Here is a 24,014-nt window from a genome sequence, read left to right as displayed (position 1 = left end):
AGTCAGGTTCGCTTCGGGTGACGTTCGCCGGTTCGATTCTCCCAAAATATGTAGATATTGAAAATATGTTATTTCCGGTGCGACTTTTTGTGCCGCGGGTGTTCAATTGTACCACCTGCAAACAGTTGGGGCACACTGCCGAGTTTTGCGACAACAAGCCCCGTTGTGGCAAATGTTTTGAAAAGCACAGGGAGGAGTCCTGCCAACAACAAGTTTCAAAGCGCTTATTGTGGCATGGACCCTCCCCATGGTTTGCAAGAATGCCCGGTGTACAAAAAGCGCACCCAAAAGGTGAAGCGTTCGTTGGTACAGCGCTCCAAGCAGTCGTATGCGGAAATGGTGAAGTCGCAAGGCACATCCGCAACTGCCAACGCAACGGCTGCTATTTCAGCTGCCGTTCAAGTTAGTGATTTTTATGATGTCATTTCCATAGACGAATCGGACTCTGACGTAGCCGATATGGATGATTCTGCGGAGGTACACGTACCCGAAAAGAGGAAGAAACTGTCTTCCCCGGGATTGCGCCGCAAGAAAACAAAAATCATCCCTAGAAGCCTGCCAAAATCTGATGGTAATGGGGGATTATTTAAAATTCCGAAGCAGCCTGTCTATACTGCTCCTTTTGACCCATGTTGCAGTAAGGCATTACCGCCATTGCCTAAAACTGATGTTACAAAGAAACATCAGTCAAGGAATATCTCTCAGAAGAAAACTGCTACTCGCACTTCCAAGAAAAGAATCTCGTCCAAGTGAGGATTGATATCCTTTAAGGACCTTGTGGATCGTATTTTAAACTTATTAATTATTCCGAATTCATTGAGGCCAATCATTGACCTCTTTATTCCAACAGTTGATAGTTATCTGAAGCAATTGACTGTCTGACTGGCCCTTCTTGCAGAAATCGTATCTTTCGATGGATAATACGGCCAATATAGAAGACACGATCACTGTGCTACAGTGGAACTGCCATAGTCTAAAAATAAACTAGACGTGTTCAAGTTTTGATTCGCAATTCTGATTGTGATATATTTGCACTTTGTGAAACATGGCTCTCTTCTGAAGATGAAATCAACTTCCACCATTTTAACATTATTCGCCAAGATCGGGATGATCACTATGGTGGCGTTCTTTTGGGGATAAAAAATGTTACCCTTTCTACAGAATTCTCATTCCGGCAGTTAATGGCTTAGAAATCGTCGCTTGTCAAGTAACTGTAAAGAATAAAGATCTTTGCATAGCTTCAGTATATATTCCTCCTAATGCCTCGCTTAATCGTCGGCATCTTTGGAGCGCAATCTCTCTTCTATCATCCCCAGTTTTAATACTGGGTGATATGAATGCACATGGTATTGCATGGGGCGAAACCAGAGACGATAACAGAGCGCCCATTATTTATGATTTTTGCGACGATTTCAACTTGAATATTTTGAACACAGATGAAGTACATGGCTCGAATAGGAAATGGTCAACGATGCCGTATTGATCTGTCTTTATGCTTAAATTTACTATCATAAGATTGCACGTGGAAGGTAATCCAAGATCCCCATCCCCATGGTAGTGATTACATGCCTATAGTCGCTACAATCAAAAGTGGCTACCAACGATCAGAGTCAGTTAATGTTGCTTTTGACCTCACGAGGAATATCGATTGGCAAAAATTTGAATCGGCGGTAAAAATCGGTATTGAAACAACTGATATACTCCCACCACTGGATGAATAACGATTCCTTACCGGATTAATTCATAAATACGCACTAGAAGCTCAGAAACGACGCGTTCCAAGTATATCTGTCGTAAGAAGACCAGCCACTCCTGGATGGGATGATGAATGTACTAAGTTGTATTCCGAGAAATCTGATGCATTCAAGGCTTTCCGTAAACACGGAAGGTCTGAGCTTTTTGAGGAGTACCTGAGACTTGAAAGAAAGCTCAAAAACCTCCTCAAGGCTAAAAAACGTAGCTACTGGCGACGTTTTGTCGAGGGACTATCACGAGAAACCTCAATGACAACACTATGTTGCGGGCCAGCAGGGACTATGTCCAAGGGCTTGACGATCCCTCCCCAGGCCATCTGCGAGTTGTGGCGCCTGCCTAGGATGTGGTGGGGTTTGACAGTGGGCCCTGTTAAACCTCTATAAAAAGCTGCATGTATCCGCAAGTAGGCTCCGCCAAAGCGACCGTGTGCCGCTCAAAGCGCACAAGCCCAAGTCCTGGTGTTAGGTGGGACGCTAAACAGCCCTGACACGACGGCCCTCCGACGAGACAGGAGGTTTGCGCAGGCCCAATAAGCCGCCTGTAAAAACAACTATTACGAACGACATAGAAGATAATACGACTCGATACAATCGGCAACGACCTAGGCGACGAATAAAGGATCACGATTGGAAGCTTGGAACATGGAACTGCAAGTCGCTAGGCTTTGCAGGTTGCGACAGGATAATCTACGATGAATTACATCCCCGCAACTTCGATGTCGTAGCGCTGCAGGAAATCTGCTGGACAGGACAGAAAGTGTGGAAAAGCGGGCATCGAGCGGCTACCTTCTACCAAAGCTGTGGCACCACCAACGAGCTGGGAACCGGCTTCATAGTGCTGGGAAAGATGCGCCAACGCGTGATTGGGTGGCAGCCAATCAACGCAAGGATGTGCAAGTTGAGGATAAAAGGCCGTTTCTTCAACTATAGCATCATCAACGTGCACTGCCCACACGAAGGGAGATCCGACGACGAGAAAGAAGCGTTCTATGCGCAGCTGGAGCAGACATACGATGGATGCCCACTGCGGGACGTCAAAATCGTCATCGGTGACATGAACGCTCAGGTAGGAAGGGAGGAAATGTATAGACCGGTCATCGGACCGGATAGTCTGCATACCGTATCGAACGACAACGGCCAACGATGCATAAACTTTGCAGCCTCCCGCGGAATGGTAGTCCGAAGCACTTTCTTCCCCCGTAAGAATATCCACAAGGTCACATGGAAATCACCTAATCAAGTAACGGAAAACCAAATCGACCACGTTCTAATCGACGGTAAATTCTTCTCCGACATCACGAACGTACGCACTTACCGCAGTGCGAATATTGAATCCGACCACCACCTCGTCGCAGTATGTCTGCGCTCAAAACTCTCGACGGTGATCAACACGCGTCGGAGTCGTCCGCCGCGGCTTAACATTGGGCGGCTACAAGACGGTAGACTAGCCCAAGACTACGCGCAGCAGCTGGAAGTGGCACTCCCAACGGAAGAGCAGCTAGGCGCAGCATCTCTTGAAGATGGCTGGAGAGATATTCGATCCGCCATTGGAAGCACCGCAACCGCTGCACTAGGCACGGTGGCTCCGGATCAGAGAAACGACTGGTATGATGGCGAATGTGAGCAGTTAGTTGAGGAGAAGAATGCAGCATGGGCGAGATTGCTGCAACACCGCACGAGGGCAAACGAGGCACGATACAAACGGGCGCGGAACCGACAAAACTCGATTTTCCAGAGCGCCATCAGGAAGATCGAGACCGTGAAGAGACGGAGGAACTGTACCGCGCTAATAACGCACGAAAGTTCTATGAGAAGTTGAACCGTTCACGTAAGGGCCACGTGCCACAGCCCGATATGTGTAAGGACATAAACGGGAACCTTCTTACGAACGAGCGTGAGGTGATCCAAAGGTGGCGGCAGCACTACGAAGAGCACCTGAATGGCGATATGGCAGACAACGGTGGCGGTATGGTAATGAACCTAGGAGCACGCGCGCAGGACATGCGACTTCCGGCTCCGAATCTCCAGGAAATCCAGGAGGAGATCGGCCGGCTGAAAAACAAAGCCCCTGGAGTTGACCAACTACCAGGAGAGCTGTTTAAACACGGTGGTGAAGCACTGGCTAGAGCGCTGCATTGGGTGATTACCAAGGTTTGGGAGGATGAGGTTCTGCCGCAGGAGTGGATGGAAGGTGTCGTGTGTCCCATCTACAAAAAGGCGATAAGCTGGATTGTAGCAACTACCGCGCAATCACATTGCTGAACGCCGCCTACAAGGTACTCTCCCAAATTTTATGCCGTCGACTAACACCAATTGCAAGAGAGTTCGTGGGGCAGTACCAGGCGGGATTTATGGGTGAACGCTCTACCACAGACCAGGTGTTCGCCATACGTCAGGTATTGCAGAAATGCCGCGAATACAACTTGCCCACACATCATCTATTTATCGACTTCAAAGCCGCATATGATACAATCGATCGGGACCAGCTATGGCAGCTAATGCACGAAAACGGATTTCCGGATAAACTGATACGGTTGATCAAGGCGACGATGGATCGGGTGATGTGCGTAGTTCGAGTTTCAGGGGCATTCTCGAGTCCCTTCGAAACCCGTAGAGGGTTACGGCAAGGTGATGGTCTTTCGTGTCTGCTATTCAACATCGCTTTGGAAGGAGTAATACGAAGGGCAGGGATTGACACGAGTGGTACGATTTTCACGAAGTCCGTCCAGTTATTTGGTTTCGCCGACGACATTGATATCATGGCACGTAACTTTGAGAGGATGGAGGAAGCCTACATCAGACTGAAAAGCGAAGCTAAACGGATTGGACTAGTCATCAACACGTCGAAGACGAAGTACATGATAGGAAGAGGCTCAAGAGAGGTCAATGTGAGCCACCCACCACGAGTTTCTATCGGTGGTGATGAAATCGAGGTGGTTGAAGAATTCGTGTACTTGGGCTCACTGGTGACCGCCGATAACGATACCAGCAGAGAAATTCGGAGACGCATAGTGGCTGGAAACCGTACGTACTTTGGACTCCGCAAGACGCTTCGATCGAATAGAGTTCGCCGCCGTACCAAACTGACTATCTACAAGACGCTTATAAGACCAGTAGTTCTCTACGGACACGAGACCTGGACGATGCTCGTGGAGGACCAACGCGCACTGGGAGTTTTCGAAAGGAAAGTGCTGCGTACCATCTATGGTGGGTTGCAGATGGCGGACGGTACGTGGAGGAGGCGAATGAACCACGAGTTGCATCAGCTGTTGGGAGAACCATCCATCGTTCACACCGCGAAAATCGGAAGACTGCGGTGGGCCGGGCACGTAGCCAGAATGTCGGACAGTAATCCGGTGAAAATGGTTCTCGACAACGATCCGACGGGAACAAGAAGGCGAGGTGCACAGCGGGCAAGGTGGATCGATCAGGTGGAGGACGACTTGCGGACCCTCCGCAGACTGCGTGGTTGGCGAAGTGCAGCCATGAACCGAGCTGAATGGAGAAGTCTTTTATGTGCAGCACAGGCCACTCCGGCCTTAGTCTGATGATAAATAAATGTTGCGGGCCACATGCGAAACCGCATTTCCACCAACGAGAGTGAGGAATACTCCAGTCGATGGATATTCAACTTCGCAAAAAAGGTCTGCCCATATTCCGTACCAGCAGAACCGCTATTTCGAGAATCAGTCAATCTAAGTCTTCTAAAAAATCTCCCAGATATCGCAAAAAGACGATTACTTGACCTGTACAACTGTTTCATGGAGTACAACATTGTGCCACCTGAATGGCGACAGGTCAAAGTAAAAACTATGCCCATACTGATTTCCAAAAGGTAACTTCTAGTGTGCCGCTGTAAGCACGCTCAAAGCAGGCGATTCATTGATGTTCGTTCATTAAGGTCACTCCTCATGGAATCCAAGTTTCAAAGTGCTCGAGTTTCCGGGGGCACACCAATTGATACGGAAGCAACGCACAACTGTCATTTTTATTATTTCACGCATGCTGCGACGCAGCAAAGCTAAATCAACAAAAAATGACTGTTGTGTGCCGCCTCCGTGTCGAGTGGTGTGCCTCCGAAAACGCAAGCACTTTGAAACTAGGATTCCGTGAGGAGTGTCCTTAAACGATTTCAGTTAACTTTCTGCACCTAAGCACCTTTATCGAGGTAGGCGTAGTCACGGTAACCATCCTTCATAACCGGTACCAAATAGCTTTTCATGAAAAGTTCCTAATTTTGAGAAAACCCGCGTTAGATGTCTTTCGACATAAACATTTCTGGCGGTTAACTCATGCTGGTGACATTCTTATTTAAGTTGCATTATGGTATCCGGCAGATGAGTATAGAAGTTGGGATTCCCACTAAGTAAACGCTAAATAAACATGTAGCAGTAATGCAATGTATAATGCATTATCGGATGGAAATATTCGCCACATTTATAGTATAGATCAGCGGTTCTCAAACTGGGGTACATGTACCCCTGGGGGTACCTTCGCTTGCCCTAGGGGTACCTCGAACAAAAATCCGTAACGGCGGACGTATTACAAATCCAATCGAAACTCATTTATAATGTTTTGATACTTGTGTATTTTTTTATATCATGACTTTGTCTTAAACTTGTAAATAATTTGCTTGGCGATCAATAAATCAAAGTCAATTGAATCCTGCCTTCAACAACCAGCACAGTGTATGAAAGGTTGCGGAACAAAAGATCAGAAGGACAAAATTTCGAATTACCAATTTAAAAAAAAACTCTTCAATGCAATCTACCTGATCGAAATAAAATGTTGAATAATATGTTAAGAATATGCTTCTGAACTAAAATCTATAGTCTAAAGGTTCGGAAGCCTCCGTTTGAAAGGCATGAAGGCTTTTTTTTTCAAATAGCTTGGTTGCCACGTTGGAAAAGGATTGGAAGCATTCTTCTACGTTTCGTAACGTTTCTTAAACCATATTCCAAGTAGCTAGGAAGCATTCACAGATAAAATATGTGGTTTTTAATGTATTTCCATGCACATGTTTGGAGCATGGAAATTAGCGTAACAATCAATCGATCTTACTGTTCTTTTAAATCGAAATAAATTTAAATTGTTCTTGCTTGTAAAATTCAGTCAAACTTAATTGAATACCGAATGCAATTTTACACGTCGTTGAATTTTCAAAACTATTTGCTATGTTCTTTCAACCAGCTCGGAAGCTTCCTTTCAAGATACTCGGAAGCCTCTTTGAGAAGATCCATAAATTACTTAACGCAAAAATTGGGCATTTTCAACCCCGCTCCCCCCTTATGTCTCACTTTTTATATGAAACATCTGAAATTTTTATATGGATCGCCACACTTTGACCTACCCCCCTCCCCCACGAAGCGTTTCGTAATTTGTGGATGCACCCTTTTCAAGCGATTCGGAAGACTTCTTTTAAGAGGTTTGGAAGCCTTCTTTCAAGAGGTTCAAAAGCCTTTTTTCAAAAGGTTCAGAAGTCTTTTTCAAGAGGCTCGGAAGCATTCTTTCAAGAGGCACGAAAGCCTCCTTTCAAGAGGCCCGGAAGCCTCCTTTCAAGAGGCCCGGAAGCCTCCTTTCAAGAGGCCCGGAAGCCTCCTTTCAAGAGGCCCGGAAGCCTCCTTTCAAGAGGCCCGGAAGCCTCCTTTCAAGAGGCCCGGAAGCCTCCTTTCAAGAGGACCAGAAGCCTCCTTTCAAGAGGCCCGGAAGCCTCCTTTCAAGAGGCCCGGAAGCCTCCTTTCAAGAGGCCCGGAAGCCTCCTTTCAAGAGGCTCAGTAGCCTACTTTCAAGAGGCCCGGAAGCCTCCTTTCAAGAGGCCAGAAGCCTCCTTTCAAGAGGCCCGAAGCCTCCTTTCAAGAGGCCCGGAAGCCTCCTTTCAAGAGGCCCGAAGCCTCCTTTCAAGAGGCCCGGAAGCCTCCTTTCAAGAGGCCCGGAAGCCTCCTTGAAAGCCTCCTTTCAAGAGGCCCGGAAGCCTCCTTTCAAGAGGCCCGGAAGCCTCCTTTTAAGAGGCCCGGAAGCCTCCTTTCAAGAGGCCCGGAAGCCTCCTTTCAAGAGGCCCGGAAGCCTCCTTTCAAGAGGCCTGGAAGCCTCCTTTCAAGAGGCCCAAGCCTCCTTTCAAGAGGCTCAGGAAGCCTCCTTTCAAGAGGCTCAGAGCCTCCTTTCAAGAGGCCTGAAGCCTCCTTCAAGAGGCTCAGAGCCTCCTTTCAAGAGGCTCAGAAGCCTCCTTTCAAGAGGCCTCAGGGCCTCCTTTCAAGAGGCCTCAGGCCTCCTTTCAAGAGGCTCAGAAGCCTCCTTTCAAGAGGCCTCAGAAGCCTCCTTTCAAGAGGCCTGGAAGCCTCCTTCAAGAGGCTCAGAGCCTCCTTTCAAGAGGCCTGGAAGCCTCCTTTCAAGAGGCCTGGAAGCCTCCCTTTCAAGAGGCCTCAAGCCTCCTTTCAAGAGGCCTCAGAAGCCTCCTTTCAAGAGGCTCAGAGCCTCCTTTCAAGAGGCCTGGAAGCCTCCTTTCAAGAGGCCTGGAAGCCTCCTTTCAAGAGGCCTCAGGCCTCCTTTCAAGAGGCCTGGAAGCCTCCTTTCAAGAGGCTCAGGCCTCCTTTCAAGAGGCCTGGAAGCCTCCTTTCAAGAGGCCTGGAAGCCTCCTTTCAAGAGGCTCAGAGCCTCCTTTCAAGAGGCTCAGAAGCCTCCTTTCAAGAGGCCTCAGAAGCCTCCTTTCAAGAGGCCTCAGAAGCCTCCTTTCAAGAGGCCCGGAAGCCTCCTTTCAAGATGCTCAAGCCTCCTTTCAAGAGACCCGGAAGCCTCTTTTCAAGAGGCCCTGAAGTTTCCTTTCAAGAGACCCGGAAGGCTCCTTTCAAGAGGTCCGAAGCCTCCTTTCAAGAGGCCCGGAAGCCTCCTTTCAAGAGGCCCGGAAGCCTCCTTTCAAGAGGCCTGAAGCCTCCTTTCAAGAGGCCCGAAGCCTCCTTTCAAGAGGCCCGGAAGCCTCCTTTCAAGAGGCCCGGAAGCCTCCTTTCAAGAGGCCAGGCCTCCTTTCAAGAGGCCTGAAGCCTCCTTTCAAGAGGCCCAGAAGCCTCCTTTCAAGAGGCCCAGGCCTCCTTTCAAGAGGCCAAGCCTCCTTTCATGAGGCCCAGAAGCCTACTTTCAAGAAGCCCGGAAGCCTTCTTTCAAGAGGCCCGGAAGCCTCCTTTCAAGAGGCCCGGAAGCCTCCTTTCAAAGCGCCCGAAAGCCTCTTTTCAAGAAACTCGGAAGCCTCCTTTCAAGAGGCATGAAAGCCTTCTTTCAAAAGGTCCGGAAGCCTCCTTTCCAAGAGGCCCGGAAGCCTCCTTTCAAAGAGGCCCGGAAGCCTCCTTTCCAAGAGGCCTGGAAGAGGCCTCCTTTCCAAGAGGCCTGGAAGAGGCCTCCTTTCCAAGAGGCCTGGAAGAGGCCTCCTTTCCAAGAGGCCTGGAAGAGGCCTCCTTTCCAAGAGGCCTGGAAGAGGCCTCCTTTCCAAGAGGCCTGGAAGCCTCCTTTCCAAGAGGCCTGGAAGCCTCCTTTCCAAGAGGCCTGGAAGCCTCCTTTCCAAGAGGCCTGGAAGCCTCCTTTCCAAGAGGCCTGGAAGCCTCCTTTCCAAGAGGCCTGGAAGCCTCCTTTCCAAGAGGCCCGGAAGCCTCCTTTCCAAGAGGCCCGGAAGCCTCCTTTCCAAGAGGCCCGGAAGCCTCCTTTCCAAGAGGCCCGGAAGCCTCCTTTCCAAGAGGCCCGGAAGCCTCCTTTCCAAGAGGCCCGGAAGCCTCCTTTCCAAGAGGCCCGGAAGCCTCCTTTCCAAGAGGCCCGGAAGCCTCCTTTCCAAGAGGCCCGGAAGCCTCTTTTCCAAGAGGCCCGGAAGCCTCTTTTCCAAGAGGCCCGGAAGCCTCCTTTTAAGAGGCCCGGAAGCATCCTTTCAAGCGGCCCGGAAGCATCCTTTCAAGAGGCCCGGAAGCCTACTTTGAAGAGGCCCGGAAGCCTCCTTTCAAGAGGCCCGGAAGCCTCCTTTCAAGAGGCCCGGAAGCCTCCTTTCAAGAGGCCTGGAAGCCTCCTTTCAAGAGGCCCGGAAGCCTCCTTTCAAGAGGCCCGGAAGCCACCTTTCAAGAGGCTGAGAGTGTGCTTCCAAGTGTCTTAGAAGCGTTCTTTCAACATTCTAAGAAGCTTCCCTTTAAGTGGCTCAAAAGCCGCTATTAAAGAGGCTCGGAACCCTCCCTTCAAGGCTCATTGGCCTTTTACCAAGAGGCGCGGAAGCCAACTTTCATGAGATTCGGAAACTCATTTCAAGAGGTTCGGAAGCCCCCTTTCAAGAGGCTTGGAAACCTCCCTTCAAAGGGCTCGGAATTATTCTTTCAAGAGGCTTAGAAGCTTACTTTAAAGAGGCTCAGAGACTGAAAAGCCGCCTTTAAAGGGGCTCAGAACCCTCTCTTCAAAAGATTCAGAAACCTCCCTTCAAGAGGCTCGGAAGCCTACTTTCAAGATATTCGGAAGCTTGATATTTTAATAAATGATATAATTTGAATTTCACGGAATAATGAAAATGTCAGCCCAACTTATGGAGAGCCATATATCCCGTTAGTTATCAATGTTCTTTTTTCATGGATCTCGTGAGTGACGTTTATTTTCATTTACAGCGAAAATAGGGGGTACCTCAATCAATGCGAAAGTTGAGAAGGTTGAGAACCGCTGGTATATATTATGAAAATAATTGAATTACCTTTCAAACATATCTGAAGTTGAGTGGAGTCTCGATTGAACCTGTTTTAAACCGATTTTTTTTCCTCGTGAAGCTGCAACCAACAGGTGAATAGATTGCTTTTTTCTTGTTGTGCAAACCTGATTGTCCTCATGTTCACTAAGAAGATCTGTACTACTGGTATTCAAAGCCTTAATATAAAATGCTTCTCCCGAAACTATACCTAAGGCCAACAAACTATTGCTCCCAAAACAACGACAAATCAATAGAGACAAATCAATCAACAACTATTAGTTGACTGAATCACGCTGGATTTGTATAGATTTCGAAGCGAATAATATCTAATAATAGCTTTTTTGAATAGTAAGAGCTGTTCCAATGCACATCTTGAGCTTCCTCATGAAAAACCAAAGTTGGCATTTGATTGTTTATTGTTTGCTTCTCACTGAGAGGCGCTTACTATGATGCAAAATGAAGCGTCGCCTCGCTAATTGGCATTTCGAGTGTCAAATGTCAAAGTGATTGACTGCTAGCGCCTCTGCTGGACGAATCGCCCAAAATAATTAATGTACGATAAATTGGAATCAACTGTTACTTCTGTTTGTCTGTGATTCCAGGGTAACCTCACTTTTGTCTAAATTGTGGTGTTCCTAAAAAACATCCAGTGGGGTAGGTTGGCCGAGATAAGTGGGGGCTGTTTAGCTGAGTTGGGAATTTAGTAAATGCCAATCGACACAAATTTTGACCGATTCCCCAATGAAAGCAGCATTGAAGGGAGAGAAAATGATATCAAACGTAAGTAAACGTTGACCGAGGAAAAGAATGTAGCGAGTAGTAGAGTAATAGCAGTAGTAGTAGAAGTAGTTGCAAAAAGTTCACTAAACATGTTGGAAAAGACTAAAAAGAGAAAAGATGAGATTTTTCAACGTGCTAAATATTACTTAATTATAAACATTACCTTTTCCTCACTCCCAAACATTTTCCCCTCATTTGATGTGTTTCACTTATTTTAAGGTCACTCCTGACATAATAGTGCTGTCCAATGAGCAGCTCGAAGTAGCTCGAAGTTGTTCCTGTCACGCTCATGCCCGTTTGTTGACAAAAAAGAACGAGCAGGACGGGAACAACTTCGAGCTACTTCGAGCTGTTCATTGGACAGCACTAATCCAAGTTTCAAAGTGCTTGCGTTTTCGGGGGCACACCGTTCGATACAGAAGCAACGCACAACTGTCATTTTTATTTTTTTCACGCATGCTGCGACGCAACTTAGCTGAATCAACAAAAATCACAGTTGTCCGCCGCCTCCGTATCGAGTGGTGTGCCCCCGAAAACGCGAGCACTTGTTGGCCGTTTTTGACGTAAACTACGTCTAAGGGGAAGACTCGGATACGGGGGGTAAAATGAAAATTTCAAAATTCGGGACCGTCACGAAATCATGTAAGATTTGTAACATCAATAGGTACTTTATCTCTCAATGGATTTTAAAGATTTATATATCAATCGATTCGCAAACTTTCCACCAATTTGCCACTAATTTGAAACTAAGCGCGAGTAATGTATTAAGGACAGTGAAATCCGTTTTTCGAAAAGTCTATCCAGAATGAGTACATTCCAAATCGGCCATACAGCCCGGTCTCCCCAACGAGAAAAAATCCCTGATTGAATGGACCTATGGGACCAATTCCAAACAATTGGTCAGAAAAACAAAGATTTCGCAAAGATTATTGAACTTCCAAGGACTTCTTGATTTCTTAATTTAAAATCTTTTCCAGTAACAAGAAACCTTCTGCTTGGATTTTGTAATTCCCTATTTCTTCAAATGTTCTTCAATTGTCCAAAGAATGTAAACCAATAGCAAAGCCATGCTAAATTTAGCACAAATTTATTAATATTGAATGCTGGAACTCTGGGACAGCTTCTATGATATTTGCTGCCACTCCTGATTGCCGCTGTCAGAAGCTTAACCCCGTAACCGCCAGACCGGAAGAATAAACTTCGTAGAAAAGTGTCTGCACGAACGGCGATGGCCCGGCGCCATCGACGTCGCTGCCGCATGTTGGACTTTCAAAACTCCGATCAAAGTTTGACGTTCGTTACCTCCTTGCTATTGCTCAAAATGAACCAACTGGCTATGTAATAGTGCTATAAGCGTGTTGATGCACAGCTACATGACTCGGAAGCGGAATGACTCTTCCAATTAAACGCTATCGCAGCATCCAGTAGAAATGTGCCCGCAGCGCTATATCTATTCACTTTCCGACAACATTGTCGATGGGAAAGCGAGAGTTTCTCTTCACAATGCTCCTGCTGTGTAGGTACTGAAGACGTGCGCAACTGGTGGCAGGATTGGATTAGACAGGAAGACGGAGTCCCAGATTTCAGGTGTAGCACCGCAACCCACAACATGACTTTTCGATCCAATTTAGATCCCTCCGGAACCGGTCGTCGCCGGTGGCAGCAACTGCAGTAGCAATTTTGGCGGCAAACCTGAGGAACGAAAACATGGTTAATTGATTCGATAATTGGTTCCAATCGAAGGAAGTACGGTTTCAAGGTGTTCACTGACAGGAGTGATCGATTTAGTCGTGTGGCACTGGCAGACGATGCGGTTAGATGGCCCAAAGCGACGATTGAGATAAGCTGTCATTGATAAATCGTCGCTTCACATCTTCGCACATCAATCCAATCAAGATTGCTTTATGCCGAGGGGCGGACAATTCAATTCCAATCGGTCTGTCGGTGGAACTTTATTGATGGTGTGTAGCTGCTGCTGCTGTCTTGATAATGTCGGTGAAAAGCTGACACATAACGCTCGCAGCATGGCGATATGCTCGCTCTTGTTTCCTGGTAAACGGCGCTAACTTGTTTGCTACGTTCGTGGTTGGTTTTTAAACCTATCATGTTAAATTGTTACCGGTCAATGATAAAATTCATCTGATTGTATACTCAATTTTGTTAATATATTCATGATGAAATCAAATTTATGTGGGTTTTCAACCAAGAAAAACTTGAATGTCTCCTGATTCGGGAATTGAATGCCTGTTTTGTCCTTTATCTGGGTTTTCATTATTCTCAGAACTGATTTACTATTTTAAGGATATCCCAGTCCATTCTCACGAAACAACAAAACCCATGTCAGCATCCATCATTCCGGGGGCGGTCATAAATACTGCAGCCGTAAATGTCCTTCCTGACGTAAAGTGCCGCTATACCATTGCCGCCGTCGGTGGTGCCACACTTAAGCCACCGGCCAAACAAGTCAAAATGCCTTCCGAGAAACAATGTCAAACGAAACGTTGCCACACTTGTCGGACTTGGCCCGTGACAATCGGAAGCATAGGGCACGGCAGCAGTGGTGGACCTAAACCATAAATCTGTACACGCTGCCGGAGTAACTGCCTTCCTCCGGCAATCAATTTACGTTCGCCTCGCTTCAGAAATAGTTTCGGACAAACACGGAAATCTCACTCGCTTGGCAGAATGACAATGCTGTACTGTTGAGTTAGTCGCATTGATACCATTCGTTTCGGTTTGGTTGGTATTTTTTTCTGGGAATGCCGTTGACGCGTGGCAGAGCGCAGTCACCATAAAGTTGAGATCAGGAGCCGGCTCGCTTTTCTGACTCGCATCCACGTGGCGGCACAAAGGCCTCGGAAAAGCTGGGGTAACTTGTGCCGCCATTTAGCAGAAGCATGACAGAAGAGACGATTTCAATATTCATTCATTCTCGTTCATTCGAATTGCCTGTGCGTGCTCCCGACTTCTGACGTGAGTATAACAACGATAGTTAGCAACAAGGATACAGCAATGAATTATGGGTTATTCGGCTAAAAGGATAAGTAAAATGAAGATTTATTCTTTCACAGCACCGTTGAGAGCCAATTGAAAGAAGAAGAATTCTTCTCATAAATTGGTATTAAAATTCCAGAGATTAGGTAATGATGAATTCTCCCGATACACATAGTTCAGGGATAAATTTCTAGAACGAATCCGAACTGCGAAAAAGGGTTAAATACGAGATTCAACCGCCCGACGTAAACTACGTAAAACAGATTAGGGGCCGTGTTGGCGAACTCACGCCAGCGCGCCTCTATCATTGCGGTATCTACAACAAACCGATGCAAGTACCCCTCACCAGAGTCATCGGTAGGTATCGGAACGAGTTAGAATGTAATGCGATGACAGCCTACTCGAGGACATCGGTGAGTTTGTTTAGTCAGTAAGGAGATCAGAAAGATCGAGAAAAAGGCAAACGATAGATTATGAACTATGGGTCTGACTCAATTGGAAAATTAAACTGAAATTAAACTTAAAAGTGACATTTCAATAATTATCGAATAACCCTGCTCGCAGAGCAAGATTACTTTTGACAGATATCGAATCATTTTCCATCGATGTCCTATTGGAATTGCTGGGTAGCACCAGCCATTCTTATAACGGGGTGATTTTGTAATTTTCGAACTGTCACTTTTAAGTTTAATTCTCCAAATGAGACAGACCCTATACATGCACGTTTAACCGCACAAGTGAATTTCTGCGATAGCAATCTTTTTATTATATACATCGTGAATTCGAGGGCTTAAATTATATAAAAGGTAAAAACTTATTACTTATATTATATTGAATCTGTCTTAAGTAAATTATATTAGCTAGGAGCACCAGTGAGTTAACAGTACACTATTCTTAACCTAATTCACGTACTCAACCTACACAGTAAAAAATAAAAAGTAATATCACATCAGATTTGATGCACATCATCGCCGTCGTAAATATAATGTGTTATTACATCTGAATGACGTAACAAAAAGTTGACAAGGTTAAAGACTATTATTCTTCCATTTACTTCCACTATTAACCTAAGTTAATAGTGGAAGTAAATGGAAGAATAATAGTCTTTTAACTTTGTAACATTTCCCTAAGACGCTCTAAAATAATTAAAAAGTTGACGTAATTGATGTTTCATCTTCAAATCAGAGCAATGTAATTCATATTCGACGTAATATTTTTGATGTAACTGGGAAAAACTACGTAAAAACCGATCAGGATGAATCCCGCTTTCAGCAGTGGGGTTAGGGGTATTCGGATTTTTTCTTTTATGCTCAAAAACACTTTTTCAGGTGAAATAAATTCAAATTTTATTTATTAAAAACGCATTTTATTGTATCTACAAATACTTATACCTCAAATTCAAAATTTAAAATTTTAAGTTTCTAATTTTAAATTTGAATTTCTTATTTTTTATTGAACATTTAAAATTTAAAATTTTTATGTTTAATTTTTATTTTCAATTTTCCAATATTTTAATTTTTAATTTCTAATTTTTTAATTTTCTAATTATTTTTTAGTTTTTAATTTTTAATTCTCAAACTTTAATTTTAAATCTTTTAATTTTTCATTTTTCATTTTTTATTTTTTGTTTTTAATAGGGGGAATGACGGCTTTGGCAGGTTTTGTTCTATTATTGTTCTATTATGACTGATTATGCTCAAATTTGGCCTAAACATTCTTTGCATATCAAAGAATATTGTGGCCAAATTTCATAAACTTTTGTCGACAAAAACCCCCTGACAATAATGGAACAAAACCTGCCAAAGCTGTCTTCCCTCCTATTTAATTTTTATTTTTTTTAAATTAAAAATTATGAAGGAACAATTTTTGGCTGTTACGCCCTTTCTAAATGTTGGTCTAGCTAAGTATTTATGTATTATATTTTATCGGCGGCTGCTTCCCGCTGTTGGTGATCGGAAATAGAGGTGGCGGAAGTTTTTTAGGAAGTCCTCCGGAAATTGCTTCGGAAGTTCCCCCGAGAATTCCTCCAGTAGTTTTTACAGAGGTTCCTCAGGAAATTCATTCTGGAATTCCCTCGGAAGTTCCTCCAGAAATTTTGGAAATATCTCCTCAAATTCTTTTGGAATTCCTCCATCAATTCTTTCGGAAGATCCTCTAGCAATTCCTTCACATTTGATTCCAGCAATTCTCTCATAAGTTCCTCCAGGAATTTTCAGGGAGCTTCTTCTGGAATTTTTCCGAAAGTCTCTCCAGGAATTTCTGCGGAAGCTCCAGCAAGAGTTCATGCGCAAGTTCCTCCTGGAACTCCTGCGGAAGTTCCTTCAGAATTTCAGTTCCAACAGGAATTCCTTCGGAAGTTTTTCCAAGAATTCCTTCGAAAGTTCCTCCAGGAATTCCTTCGGAATCTCCTTTCAGAAATTCTTTAGGAAGTTCAATTAGGAATTCTTTCGGAAGTTCCTCCAGGAATCAATCCCTTGGGAAGATCCTTTAGGAATTTCCCCAGATTTTTTTCCAAGAATTCCTCCGGAAATTCCTCCAAGAGTTCCTGTGGAAGTTACTCTAAGAATTCCGTCGGAAGTTCCTCCATGAATTCCTGCGGAAGTCCCTCCAGAAATTCCTGCAGAAGTTCCCCCAAGAATTCCACCAGAAGTTCCTCCAAAAATTCCACCGGTAGTTCCTTTAGGAATTACTCTGGTATTTCCTCCAGAAATAAATCCAGTAGTTCCTCCTGGAGTTTCTCCGGTAGTTTCTCCAGGGGTTTCTCCGGAAGTTCTTACAGGAAGCTCCTCCAGGGGTTTCTGCGCAAGTTCCTCCAGGAATTCCTCCAGAAGTACCTCCAAGAGTTCTTGCGGAAGTTCCTCCAGCAATTCCTGCGAAAGTACCTCCAGGAGTTCCTCCATGAATTCCACCCGAAGTTTTTTCAAGAATTCTACCAGCAGTTCCTCCGGTAGTTCCTCCAGGAATTTCTCCAGTAGCTCCTCCAGGAATTCCTACGGAAGTTTCTCCAGAAATTCCTTCGGAAGTTCCTTTAGAAATTCCTATGGAATTTCTCCGGTAAATGTAAGTTCCTTTAAGAATTCTTTCGGAAGATACTATAGGAATTCTTTCGAAAGTTCCTCCAGGAATTCCATCGGAAGTTCCTCCAGTTCCTGGAGAACCTTCCGGTGGAATTCCTTGAGGAAATTCTGGAGGAACTTCCGGACGAACTCCTAGAGGAACTTCCGGAGGAATTCCTAGAGGAACTTTCGGAGGAATTCCTGGAGGAACTTCCGGAGGACTTCCCAGAAAAACTTCCGAAGGAATTCCTAGAGGAACTTACGGAGGAATTCCTAGAGGAACTACTGCAGAAATTCCTGGAGGAACTTCCGGAGGAATTCCTGGAGGAACTTCCGGAGGGACTTCCGCAGGAATTTCTGGAGGGACTTCCGCAGGAATTCATGGAGGAACTTTTGGAGGTTCTTCCGAAAGGAACTTTTGAAGGTACCTCCAGAGGAACTCCTAGAGTAACTTTCACAGGAACCCCTGAAGGAACTTTCAGTGGAATTCCTGGAGGAACTTCCGGAGAAATCCCTGGAGTAACTACCAGAGAAATTCCTAAAGGAACTATTCCTAGGAATTCCTCCGGAAGTTCCTTCAAAAGTTCCTCCGGAAGTACCTCCAAAAGTTCCTGCGGAAGTCCCTCAAGAAATTCCTGCAGAAGTTCCTCCAGAAGTTCCACTAGCAGTTCCTCCAAGAATTAATCCAGTAGTTCCTCTAGGAATTCCTCTGGTAGTTTCTCCAGGAATTTCTCCGAAAGTTCTTCCAGGAATTCCACTGGAAGCTCCTCCAGGGATTCCTGCGAAAGTTCCTCCAGGAATTCCTCCCAAAATTCCGCCAGGAATTCCTCCGGAAGTACCTCCAAAAGTTCCTGCGGGAGTTCCTCCAGGAATTCCTCCAGAAGTTACTCCGGAGTAGCAGTTGAAGGAACTTCCTAATAGATTTCCGGAGGAACTTCCGAAGGAATTCTTGGAGGAAGTTCCAGAAGAATTCCTGGAAGAATTTACAGAAGAATTCCTGGAGGAACTTCCAGAGAAGTTCCTAGAGGAACTTTCGGAGGAACTTCTACAGGAATACCTTAAGGAACTTCCGGGGGAATGCTCGAAAGAATTTCCGGAGAAATTCCTGGATGATCTGCTGGAGGAACTTCCAAAGATATTCCAGAAGGATCCTAAGGAATTGCTGTATATAAGCAAATTTCGGAGGAATTTCCGCAGGAATAGCTAGAGAAACTTCCGGATGAATTGATACAGTCGATTTCTCAATAGTTCACTTCCGATAATATTCCAGAAGCAATCGCTGTATTACCTTATGGAGCATGAAAGAACTTCCGGAGGAATAGCTGGAGGAACATCCTGATGAATTTCTGGAGGAACCTCCGAGGAAATATGTGAACGAACTTCCAGAGGAACCCCTGGAGAAACTTCTGAAGGAATTCCGGAAGAACCTCCGGAGAAATTCTTGGAGGAATTTTCTGAAGAAGAATTTCTGGAGAAACTTCCGGAGATATTCTTGAAAGAACTTCTGGAGGAATTTCTAGACGAACTTTCGGAAGAACTGCTCGAGGAACTTTCTGAGGTATACCTTAAGGAACTACCAAAAAATCTCTTGGAGGAACTTCCGAAGCAATTCCTGGAGGATTTTCCGATGAAATTCCTGCAGCAGTTTCCGGAGGACTTCCTAAAAAACCACCCATTTAATTCAGTCGCCTCTATTGCCAATCACCAACAGCGTGACCCCTGCCGCCGATAAAAAATAATAATAAAATATATAAATTGAATTTATATATGAAAATAAAAAAAAGTCTTAATATACATTTTGTTCTTTTTTATTTCCAAATTTCAATAATTTTTAATCATTAATTTTTATTTTTTTTTCAAGTTATAGATTTCAATTTTTTTTATTTCTTATTTATAATTCAAATTCTTGATTTCCAATTTTAAAATCTTTCCTTTTATATTTTGATTTTGTATTTCAGATTCAAAAATCTTAATTTTGAACATTTGGCTTATAATTTCCTATTATTAATTTTTATTTTAAATCATTTAACTTTGCATTTCGAATTTCGGATATTGTATTTTTTTTTCATTGTTTTAAATTGAAATATATATTGTGATTCTCGAGATATTATAGCATTTTGCTCTTTCACCTCTGCCTCGCTTAGTTATGCGCCGTTAAGGTATTTTATCATATTGTGGTACTTACACAACTCAAGTGTAGAATATTACATAACAAATTAAGCACAACTTCACCAATAAGATCCTCTTAACCAATATAACAAACTCAACAGAGGCGAAAGAAAAGCAAAAACTACTAAAACTCGAACAATTCCACTGAAGAATATCTTTCCGTAAAGGGACGACAATATGCTGCATACCTTAGAATCGAATGTGGAAAAGCTCACCGAAAGCTCGCATCGGTTTGACATTGGTTTATTTACTTTTTGCATGGCGCACAACTCGGCGCATGGGACCCGGCGCGTAACCGGTGAGCCAGTCTGCTAATTTTAGAAGAGAATCGCAATATATCTATAGAACTCTCGATATCACATGCTGAAACTTTTCAATGTAAATGTTTTCTATGAACAGCCCTGCTTTCACAATAATACTGTTGATGATTAAAACAGCCCTGATCTTCTCCAAGGTAATTTCCGTTTTGGCGCACAATCTGCTAGCGATCCATTACGAAAGAAATCACTCGTAGATTATGTTTGAGGACGGTTCGAACAGGTAGCTCCTCGTTTCCTGTTTACCGGAACACCTCCCGATTGTTCTACCAAAAAACTTTTTGTTTTGCAAGATGTTAGGTTAATTTCCAAATCTTTTTCACTAAGAAATCCAAAATGAGCAATCCGGAAGGTAGTTTAGAATTGTCGTCAATCCGAACTTACCTTTAAGACGGCAAATTCGTTCCATTACGCACCGAAAAAACTGGTTTGCTGTTGAAATTTGCGAAGCAGAATCGATTTTTTTGTCACCGCTGCTGGTCAGGCACGGCGATTCATTTTGCTTAATTCACTCCGATTAACATTTAGTGAATCAATTGTTCTCTAACTCAATGAATTTTTGAATCATTGATTTGTTTATTATCACTTGTCACTGCCACTTAACTTTTTCGCAGAGGTACATATTTTTTATCAACTGAACGTTCGTTTATTTCTACCCGCGGCCATCTTCTTACTGCAGCCAGTGAAAACTTGTAGCTCGATGGTGTTGACAGTTGTGATTCGGTTTCAGTAATATTACATTGGTTACACGCAATATATCGCTTTGTTATCTAATAATATGTTTGTTTTCAAACTTACATGATGTGCAGCTCATCTAATGTAATGAATTACCATAAATGAGCGGTAATATTGTGATTGTTTTACACATTCATAAAAATATTTTCATCAATCATATTTTACGTCTAGCCATGTACATAAGCATCGATTCGGTGGCAAAATTACGTAAAATCTATTTTTACATCAAATTATAAGGTACATCGCGAAGACTTACGTCGCGGCATATTAATATATTTTTTGCTGTGTACGACGTAAACAGTACGGAATAGTAGTACGAATAGTTGAGCTGGACGAGTTACGCGAGATTCAATTCTAGACTATATTGCGACAGACTGGACAAATACGCTAAAACGGGACTAAACGTAAGTCTAAACATTTTCATGTATTGGCACAGAGCATAGATTAAATTGAATTATTGAAGTGTACATGCAGCTTTTTTTTTTTTTTTTGTGTCTTTATTAAGGAGACTTTCAGCCCGAGGCTGGCTCGTCTCCGAGTTGTACATGCAACTATCAATCGGTTATTGACATACAAACCTATTTGTATGGCCTTTCAGGAAAATAATAATCCTTCCAAACGTAAACTCTACGCGCCGGTCATTTCATTTCGGGGTTATTATTTCGGAAACTACCCTATCTGTTGGCAACTTCCAACAAATTATTATTTTCGTTTATATACGGAAAACGTAGTCATGTCGAGTCGCAATCTACGGTCGAAGCGGTCGGAAAAGACGGTCAATGTGGCTGGTGGGAAGAAAAGTGCAAATAGTGGTGTGCAAGTGGTGGTCACGGGTGGTCCTGAAAAATCTCATTCCGGGCATATTTGCCAATGGTGCAGTGAAGAGGATTCGGACGAGATGGTACGGTGTGACGTTTGTTTGATGTGGAACCATTTTCAATGCGTGGGAGTTACGCAGCAGATTAAGGATTTTTCTTGGAGTTGTTCCAAATGCGAAACAGCAAAGGCGTTCAGGAAACTAGTCCAACTGCAAACGATTCTCGTGGTGGCGGTGAAAAGCAGTCCCTCAAACCAAAGCCGTTGCAAGAACCGGCAGAACATCAGCAGATTCAGTTGGAGAAGATGAGCACAACACCACATTCTTTAGCAGTGCAAGAATTGAACCAGCCGAGTGAAGAGTTCATAACTTCGCGTCAATGGGTTGTGAGCAAAAGCAGACAACCGTCCATAAGTGTTTCAAAAGTTCCGTCTATTGCGTCGACTCGTTCATCTCAGGCTCTTGCCAAGCTACAATTAAAGAAGCTGGAAGAATTGCGGAACATCGAGCGCCGTGAATCCGAACAGCAACGGGCAATTGCCGCAGAAGACGCGAAGAAGGAAAAGAGTTCTTGGAACAGAAATACCAGTTGCTGGAACAAACAATTAGTGAAAACGGGTCGTGCAAAGAAGATTCCACGAGCAGAACGGAGAAGTGGGTAGCAGCTGCAAGTGTACATCGCTCAAAGCTCGTCGAACCTGACGAACGATCCAATCCTAACAGGCGTTTGTCTAAAATCAATCTCGAGAACCCAGCTATTGTGAGGAATGGAAGCAATCGTTCATTGCCACTAGAGCCAAACCCTCCAGATCCATTTTTAGCACCGGAATCAATGTTATCATATCATGTGAATTTACCAAACGCTAGCAGACAGTCTGCCATCGGATCACTTAATCATGCTCTGAATGCATGTCAGCTACAACCGTCTGCAACATCAGAACCTCTACGTCAAGTTCCGGCGGCACCATTCTCTAATTCCGATGATCAGGCAGGTGCATTTGGGTTCGCTCCATCGTTGCATTCACCACGAGGTAACTCAATTCCCCATGTGTCAGGGCGAGATCCGAGGCATCGTGTTTCGCAGAATATGTCAGTTCCAGCATACCAGCGGTTCGCAGTCAACTCCAGCCGACAACAGGGTCACCAACAGAATCAACCCTTTTCGTCTACTGTGCGCTGTAGTGGTGTCAACGAACAAGAGGAAGAAGATGATCCATGCATGATAACTCGAAAACAGCTTGCCGCACGACAAGCCATCACAAAGGAGTTACCAATATTCTCCGGAAACCCGGAGGAATGGCCTCTGTTTATCTCCACGTTCAACAGCACAACAGCTATGTGTGGATTCACAAACGAGGAGAACAACGTTCGTTTGCAACGAAGTCTAAAGGGTCGAGCGTATGAAGCTGTAAGAAGCAGATTACTACACCCGTCAAACGTCAACGGAGTTATGTCTACACTTAAAATGTTGTTCGGGCAACCAGAGGTAATTGTGCATTCTATGATGTCGAAAATAAATGCTTTCCCTGCGCTGAGGGAGTTAGTGTTGAAAACTTCTGCGCAACAGTAGACGCATGTGGATTAGAGGAATACTTTTACAACATAACATTCCTACACCAACTCGTCCACAAGCTTCCGCCATCCATGAAGTTGAGCTGGGCGCAATACAGGCGATCCCTTCCGGTGGTCAATCTCCCATCCTTCAGTAACTGGCTGTACTCTCTAGCGGAGGCAGCCAGCGCCATCACCATTCCGAACATTGTTGCTGAATCCAAACCAGCACGTAGCGAAATACATGCGGTAAAAAAGGGAAGCTCATTCATCAATGCCCACTCTGAAGAAACTTATTCAGTTAATCGTTCAACAGCGTCGTCAACAAACGCGAAAAATGTAACTAAAAGCTGCCAAGTATGCAAAGGAAGCTGCAAGTCGATTGCAAAATGCAGGCGTTTCCTGGAATTTTCGCGCGATTCTCGCTGGGCAACCGTGCGAGATCTAGGCTTGTGCCGCCGATGTCTTCGTCAACATAGGGGATTATGTCAAGCGAAACTATGCGGGAAAAATGGCTGTGAGCTGAAGCATCACGAACTGTTGCACAACGAAAATAAGGCAGTGTCAACGCCGATAGATAGCACTGCTAGCGACACTTTCAAACCTTCGTCGCTACAGCGGCAAGATGCAGCTTCAACAACGGCTCCGAATTCAGCTGACCACGAATGCCACACCCACCAAGTGTCTTCCAGTGAGGTGTTATTTCGCTATTTACCAATAGTGTTGCATGGGAAACATCGTTCGATCCATACTTTCGCTTTCCTAGATGACGGGTCGGAGCTTACGCTGTTGGATAGCTCATTAGCGGATGAGTTGCAGTTGGAAGGAGACACCATGCCGTTATGTCTTCATTGGACAGGAGGCACCAAGCGTCGAGAAGAAGGGTCAAGAAGCGTCAAACTTCAGGTGTCTGCAAAGCACAACAGCGCTGTGAAATATACCATGCACGGTGTGCGAACTGTAGCAGAACTGCTTCTTCCACAACAGACACTCGATTTTCAAGAATTATGTGATCTTTATCCGCACTTCAAGGGTCTGCCGATCAATTCCTATCAATACGTTCGACCAAGGATTCTAATAGGAATGAAGGATCAACATCTCACCTTAGTGCAGAAAAGTCGTGAAGGAGCTCAGCATCAACCTATT

General features: G+C 44.5%; 1 protein-coding gene across 3 annotated transcripts in view; it reads right to left on the bottom strand.

Annotated features, from left to right (window-relative positions):
• The window catches only part of LOC134207130 (frequenin-2), a 616,630-nt gene that overhangs the window by 109,618 nt on the left and 482,998 nt on the right, over positions 1-24,014 (bottom strand). Inside the window, exon 5 of one of the 3 annotated variants that reach the window (XM_062682850.1) lies at positions 12,377-12,921. The exons of the other annotated variants lie outside the window; for them this stretch is intronic. Within the exon in view, the coding sequence (XP_062538834.1) occupies positions 12,577-12,921 (345 nt within the window). The 3' untranslated portion in view covers positions 12,377-12,576. Of the gene's footprint in view, positions 1-12,376; positions 12,922-24,014 lie in introns of those variants that run through there. 3 annotated transcript variants of the gene reach the window in all.

This window comes from Armigeres subalbatus, chromosome 1 (assembly GCF_024139115.2).
Source record: "Armigeres subalbatus isolate Guangzhou_Male chromosome 1, GZ_Asu_2, whole genome shotgun sequence".
In the NCBI taxonomy this organism is placed as follows: Eukaryota; Metazoa; Arthropoda; class Insecta; order Diptera; family Culicidae; genus Armigeres; species Armigeres subalbatus.
The sequence above is the reverse complement of the archived record's forward strand: the minus strand, read 5'-3'. Positions and strand labels throughout refer to the sequence as shown.